Genomic DNA, 7,933 nt, shown 5'->3' on the forward strand with positions numbered 1-7,933 from the left:
TTAAGTTATGTCATAAGTTTGTGAATCACATGAGCATTTAACTTTGTTTCTTGTATGTCACAAAAATCAGTGCTGTCATTTCTCTTTTTGTCTTAATCTATGTGAGTATTGTAATTCATCCTTTCATATAGGTTTGGTGGCAATGCTTTCTCATACCATACTCTTAACAGTACTTCTCATCTTTTATGCTAGCAATTGTTGACATGACTAACCAATGAACATATTTTATATTAAAATTTACAGGATAATTGGACACTTTCCTGGAATGAAATTAAGAAACCAATGATTAATGAAGATGATTTATAGGGCAACAGTTCAATAACCTGTATCAGTGCCTATATAAAAAAAATTATAAACACTTGATCCTGCTCTGAAAATGAATAGAAGCCCAGGTGCATCCTAAGTTTTCAGCTGTAAAAATCAGGTTATCATCAGGTTTCTTTGACAAAGGACTGTATAGTATATTATGTTGACAGGATGCAGGTTTATTTGTATAGATCTATAGATATATTATGTTGACAGGACGCAGGTTCATGAGATAAAAATATTGATTAACTTGAATATTTATGATATTAACTTGATTGATTCAGAACTGAAACTGCTAGTTTCAGCCCAAGCTTTGGACTCTAAGTTTACAGTCCTACTCCTAGGTTTGTGTTTGTGTGTTGTTATTGCTAGATAGTAGATAACTAGATTGATAACCTTATTGTTAAATCGATAATCATGACAGTCATGTATTTTATGAATGCTGACACTGAGCTGACGTGACTGTAGTATGTGTATGCCATGGCATCAGTAGAGTCTGTACAATTTCTGAAACTGTCCTGACAGCATAGAATCAGCTTACTAACTACAAAGACAATTTAACAGTCACCTGGTTTTTTTTCTTTGAAGAAAAATGTCAGAATCATATAAAATCTTTTGTGGAACTGGGAATAGTTTAATCGCACATACCATGATCATTTACCTTTTTTCACGTTGTTGTTTACCCATTTCAAAGCTAATGAATGGAAATGAGTATGATTAGTTTGACAAATGGAAGTGAGGAAGCAAAGCATCTTCCAGCTCAACGCCTCAAGTATCAGCAAATTCATGTCTTTCTTACCAGATTTGAATACCCTGAATCTCTCTCTCTCTCTCTCTCTCTCTCTCTCTCTCTCTCTCTCTCTCTCTCTCTCTCTCTCTCTCTCTCTTCTTCTTCTTCTTCTTCTTCTTCTTCTTCTTCTTCTTCTTCTTCCTCCACCTCCCTCCCCCCCTCTCCACCCTATTTGTTACCCATTTCTCTTTATTTCATTCACTTTTTTAATCTCACCATTGTTATACGTAATGAATCAGTTAGATCTTTTTTGTTGATATTGTGCAGTGTGTATGCAGCAAGTTCCTTCATGTCAACCAGCCACCTTTCCTGAGGACCACAGTCTTGTTCTGAAGTCTCCTGAAGGACTGATCAGAGGCAGTGTTGAAGGGGTGGAGGGAGAAATTCTCACAGCAACATGCATGGCAGTCGCAAAGACCCCAAAGCAAATGCCTCTGTCTTTAGAGTGGATCTTTGGGAAAGAGCAGATGAGGAACCCTCGCTTTTCACAGACGCGCATTAGCAACTATTCTGTCTCCCTCACCATCTCCAAGCTAAATCGCTCTGATGCAGGTGTGTATAGGTGCGTGATGGAACTACCTGACAATGAAGAAAAGGAAAAACAGTTGATGGTCCATGTTCGACCTGAAGGTGAGTATACTGTTGAATAAGTATTGTTGTGTTTTTGTTGGGTTTATTTTCGTAAAAAGATCAAAGAAAGATTACAATACAAAATAAATAACATTTTTCAAACAAGTGTATTTCTGTACAATTTTTTAATTGGAGAGAAAGAAAGAAAGTAAAGTAAAATGTCTCAGTGACTTATGCTGAGATCTGTGTTTGATTTTATTATGATACATTAGTCAAATATCTTTAAGACAGGATAGACAGGATTTTATATGTAGCTGTAGCTGACAGTTACACAACATTAAATACTTGTACGTTCACAGTGGCATAGACCCAGCATTGATCATTTGATGCCTGAAATCGTAGTTCATGTGATAACTCAGGCATACAATGTTGATAATTTTTCAAACCTTTCAGTTTCATTCACTGCTGCTGATTGATTTTCAAATGATGGTAGTGCGTTCATACATGATTTATATAACTATGACTGTAAGTATTATCACATAACCATAAAATTATCAACATCATGCCTTTCACTAAAGTTGTCGCTTTCTCTGATTTCAGATGAGGAGACAGAAACTTGCGGTGTGACAAGATTCAGGTGTGTGGCATCCAGGAATTGCATCTTCGATCGATACACCTGTGATGGTGTACCTGACTGCCCACAGGATGGGTCTGATGAAAGTGAAGATCTGTGCTCTTGTGAGTGTTCCTACTGTATATATTATGCATCTGTATGTGTCTGCAAGTGAGCAAGTATAGCATGTTCAAAATCTGTTCGTGTTTTTTGTTTAACTCTTTAACCATTGACTGTCAAATAATAACCATTTGTTTTGACTGTGAAAATAGTTTTCTATACAGTTTGTGTGATTTGAAATTCACCTTTCAAACGAAACAGCATGATCCAAATTCATCTTTTGTACAGACCTGTGCAGTCCAGATTTACCATTATGTCGTTATGCTATTTTTGTCTTTACCAACTGTGTAATATCCATTTGTTTTGTTGACAGCTGACCCTTGCAAAGGAAAGTTCATGTGCAACAACAGCCGGTGCATTGAGCAGAAGCTTGTCTGTGACAGTTCGGACGGTTGTGGAGACAACTCAGATGAGGTGTATGGCTGTTTGCTCAACTCAGGTACTGTGGTACACACTGCTTTATCATCCAAAGTGTTCTGAAAAAGATCATCTACAAGTAATTTTGTGATTTTCTATTATTCTGTTGCATATCTGCTACCTTTATTTGCTCTTTTGTTTTTTTTTGGCCAAATACCTTATATGTACTATTCCTATTGTTTTGTTGTGGTTTTTGGGTGTGTTTGTCTTCCCATTTTTTGTTGCTGTCACAGTGTATGGCTGTATGAGCTTCACAGTAAAATTAGAATAATGCAGACAACAGAACAAAACCATAGAAAAGTTTTTCACACACGGGCACACATGCATGTGCACACACACACACACATGCACACACAAACACACACACACACACACACACACACACACACACACACGCGCGCGCGATTTAATACTGTTCATTTGCTGTGGTATTCTCAGGCTATGGAACTGCAGAAAGCACCCAAATCTGTAATTCGGCCGCAAAAATAATGAAGAATATGTCCATTGGGCCTTAGAGAATGAAATAAGCCACATGATTGAACAACTCTCATGGCAGTGCAAATGTCACAGCTGCTGTTTGTATAATTTGTAAGCTGAATATTTATCTCTGCCAGTTTTTTTTTCTGATTGGCACTGTTTCTAAGGAAATTGAGGCATTTGAGGAACTGGTACAGGAATCACCGGTGATGGTGCAAACTTGTGCAGCAAAGTCTTCCAGACGGCACAGTGAACAACAAAACTACAAGGAAACTGAAAATTGTCATGGTTGGAGCAGCTCAATGAAAGCGTGCAATTTTGCATTTTCATGTCATTATCTTGCTGCCTTCAGCAAAATGATTTTAGTCGTGTAGAGATTTTCCAAGAAACAGTCTGTGAGTGGGAACAAATGTGTATATCAGATAGACACTGTGAAGGCACACTTCATGCATGTGAATGGGAGTGGTAAATGCTGTTGTTTTTAGATCATGCATGGTTATTGTGTCAACCAGTAGTGTTGGATTATTTTTATATATTAAAACTTTAATGACAGTATAACTGTAAATGTAATAAATCATTAAATGCTCTTCTTTTTTTTTCTTTTTTTTTTTTCTTTTTTTTACCTTGCCTATCTATTGGCCATAGTTGCGGAATCTCTCACACAGACAGGCGCACATGCACGTGCCTGCACGCGCGCGTATGCACACACACACACACACAGCAGCTTGATGTATCCTAGAACAAGGCATGCTTTACTGTGAGGGTAGCCATGCTTTTTTTTTTTTTTTTTTTTTTTTGTTTTGTTTTTTGGTGCTGTAATTGATATTCATTCCATAGAATTTGTTTTCAAAAGTGTAACTCTAAGCCAGCATTTTGTTATGTCTATCTTTGTGTTGTGTGTGTGTGTGTTATGGATCTGCAGATTTGTAGTAATATTTTCATGCCTTTGAATCACATATTTGAAACTTGTTCACTGGCTCAGTTTTGTACCCTTTGTGACAGTTGTAGTTATTAAATTACTGATCACTCTTGCATTCATTTATTGGTTCAGTTTTGCCCCTTATAATTTGACAGATATACCCCAGCCAGTTAGTTACCACACCTGTACTCAAGTTGTTGGTCACTGTTTTCCAGTGCACACCACTCCAAAGTCTCTGTCAGAGGAGGATGAGCACTTCAACTGGTTGAAAACCACTGTGTACACTGTGATTGGCTGCACAGTTGCTACTGTGATCCTGATTTCCTTCATTGTGATTGTCGTCTTCCGGTTGAAGATGAAACGACTGAGAGCGAGAAGACTTGCACATCAGATGCAACGACAGCGAACACGTAACCTTGGTAAGACAGACATTTACTTAATTAAGCGGTTCTCAGTTCGGCCTGATTTCTGCCTAGGAACATAGTTATTAGTTTGGGCAATAAAGTGCACTAAATTCATAGATTGAAAAAAAAAATGCAGCTGTGATTTACAACTGGACTAACACCAAAAGTAAGCTCACGTGAAGGTCAAAACAATTTTTTAAGGCTTTTTTTTTTTCTTTCTTGTTTTCCAGTGCAGTGAAAAGGTAAGTATAATCCTCAGTTTTTAGTACCTCTAGTCTACAAACTTCTCCACTGCTCATCCACAAAATATCCCATTGAAAGCTTTATACTGAGACGAATAAAAGATTTTTAAAATCTTCAAAATTTTATTGCTGCTTCCTTAAACATGGTGGAACTCTCAGTTTAAACTTACAACTTTTAGACATACAAGGTTTATCAGCTTGTGTTGAGAATCTGAGATGCTTCTCCCTAGTTTTTTCTCCTCCATTTTCAATTGATTCATTAATTCACAACTGAGTGCATGTGGTTTTTATTGCTCATGGTGGAACTAGATTTGAATTCCATGATTGTACATACATGTTTCAAACTGAAACATCATGGTCATGCTTGATTGAAATGAACTGAACACATATGTGCACAGCATGATTGTTGACCCAATCATAAATTGAAAAACATTTATATCGCAATTTATAACCTTGCTCATGATTACTGATCAGTCTGAAACAGGTACTTAGAAAACACTCGTGTGAAAAAAAATTCCTGTTTTATGGCCAGTGGTGATTATTGGAGTTCTCAGGTCTGCCCTGTATGTGTGGTGTGTGTGAGAGAGAAAGAAAGAGATAAATTGCTTGTATTTGTGTGTGACAAAGAGAGAGAGAGATAGAACTCTGTGTGTGTGTGTGTGTGAGAGAGAGAGAGACAAAGAAAAAGATTGAAAAATGTAACAGTTTTGATGCCAAATATGTAAGCTGTTGGTACTGCTCATACAAATAGATATATATATATAGAGAGAGAGATATATATATATATATATATATATACATATACACACACACACATATATGTATATAACTATATGTTGTCGTTTTTTCAGGAGGGGATGGACCAAGTGACCAGGACCCCTTCCTGGCCTTCACTACACAATCCCATTACGGTAACATCATCGTCAACGTCAACAATGGGGTGCAGTGCGTGGGGGGTTCTGACATTGCCACGGGCTTTCAGAGAGACAAGCCGCCTCCTTACTCCGAAGTCGTCAAAAAGAACTCAGACTTCCCTCCCCCACCCTACAGCACCATCGACCGGGCCAACCAGCGACGACAGAATGGCGGGGTCGATAGCTCGAGCTTATCCAGCGGGGTCCGACCACTAGGGGCTGCGGGTTCGTCAGGAGCCTTGCTGTCTCTGACTGGAAGCGGGGTGGCCATTGTGGGCCCTCCTCTTGCTCACCCTGCCCGGCAGCAGTACCTGCAGCGTAACAGCACCGGAAGTCAGGAGGCAGCAGGGAACACCTCAGTGTCCACCAGCAGTTCACTGGACCAGCACTCAGCGGCTCAGAGAAACTCCACCGCCAGCGAGGGGCAGGCGATTGCAGAAACCCAGCAACGCTCGGCGTCACCCCTCCCACCTCCTCCCTCACCACCGCCACCACCCCCACCGCCTCTCCCACCTGGACAGCAGAGTTCACAACCCCAGGGACCTGTGGCTGTCCCACCTCCACCCCCTCGCTCCACGTCTATTGTGGACTCTCAGGCTGAGCAACAACAACAACAACAACAACAACACATTGCCCAGCCTCCTGCCTGTCCCGCCACCGCAGACCAGCCCCCTCCACTACCCCCGCGCAACGACCCCCTGCCCCCACCCCCTTCCCAGGCGACAGCCTCTCCAACCATTGGTGTGGGTAACCTGATGGTGCAGGAGGGCAAGATTGTGTTGGCGCCACTGTCGGCCACCCCCTCCTTCCCCTCCCCTACTCCTTCCCCTACTGCTGGCAGCTCCACCTCCTCCATCCCTGCAGCCTCCTCCAGTGACAGAGACTTGGCAGCACCCCTTCCAGGAAAGCTGGAAGTCCGTCAGGGCCAGATTATTCTCAACATGACCCCAGCTGCTCCTGAGGAGGCTGAAAGGGCCAGTCCACAGGCCCCCCAGCGCAGTGCTGGTGCTAGTGGGGGCTGTGAGTTACAGGTGAAAGACGGGAAAATCATCTTTAAACGATAGTAATGATGGTGCATGTGTGACGTTTGTGAAGGAGGAGTAGCTTCTCTTGTCAATTTGCTGATCATTTATTTTCCCGCGAGACACTCCTGTCATTTTCTGCCCATTGGGGAGAATATATATATATATATATCTGTCTTAAAACTGTCATGCTTGTGTGAGCTTTCTTAAAAACGCACTGGCCGCATCCTGACAACAGCATTAAATTATGTTTGTTGCCATTGTGTGCTCCCAAACCACTTCTTCCCCTGTCCTTTTCTCTTGCAAGATTAGTTTATTGTTTAGTCTGTTGCCGGCACAGCTGCACTTTCCATGAACTGTTGAAATGTTTGTTGCAGTTAAATAGCGATTAGAGAATTCCAGTTCCATTTATACTTTCTACTTAAAACACCACATTCATCACAAACCATAGTCACAAAAGGATACAAAAGGCAGTGGAGGGTTTTAATTGTTTAGGTGCATCAGACTGATCCAGAAGTGTACATATCACTTGTAAATTCATTGAAAACAGGATTTTTTTTATCCAAAACATTGGCTTTCTGTTGTTTTGGGGGGTTTGTTTTGTTTTGTTTTTTTGTTTTGTTTTTTCTCTCAAGGCCTGACTAAGCGCGTTGGGTTACGCTGCTGGTCAGGCATCTGCTTGGCAGATGTGGTGTAGCGTATATGGATTTGACCAAACGCAGTGACGCCTCCTTGAGCTACTGATACTGATACTTTCTGTTTGGTTTGACTTTAGATTTAGTGTAATTTTTACACAGTATTTATCATATGATCTATCCTATTTCTGCCTCTTCTGATGAGTGTCATTTTTGTGTGATTATTGATAATGATATCAGACGGGTTGTTATTTTTACATATAGATAGTTTAAACATCCTTGTTTCAAATAAAATGTTGTTCTTTTATACAGATCTGAGACAGACCACAAGCATTACTGAATTATCTGTAAGAGAAATAAAAATATCTCAAAATGTGAAATGATGCTTTTGCAGATGTTAATTTTGACCAAAAACTGTTTTGTGTGAAAAGTCTTTTGGTCAAAAAATTGTATATATTGTCATTTAAAAAGTGTTTCTTAACACTTGACTTTTTATGTGTTTGT

At 40.1% G+C, this 7,933-nt stretch overlaps 1 protein-coding gene across 1 annotated transcript; it reads left to right on the forward strand.

Annotated features, from left to right (window-relative positions):
- The first annotated feature begins 1,484 nt into the window (after positions 1-1,484).
- LOC143301062 (uncharacterized) lies at positions 1,485-6,836 on the forward strand. Its single transcript, XM_076615066.1, has 5 exons — positions 1,485-1,726; positions 2,267-2,404; positions 2,713-2,838; positions 4,428-4,631; positions 5,710-6,836. Exons 1-5 carry the CDS (start codon positions 1,498-1,500, stop codon positions 6,834-6,836), a joined length of 1,824 nt encoding a protein of 607 aa, XP_076471181.1. The 5' UTR covers positions 1,485-1,497.
- Positions 6,837-7,933: the final 1,097 nt, after the last annotated feature.

Source organism: Babylonia areolata, chromosome 27 (assembly GCF_041734735.1).
Source record: "Babylonia areolata isolate BAREFJ2019XMU chromosome 27, ASM4173473v1, whole genome shotgun sequence".
Lineage (NCBI taxonomy): Eukaryota > Metazoa > Mollusca > Gastropoda > Neogastropoda > Buccinidae > Babylonia > Babylonia areolata.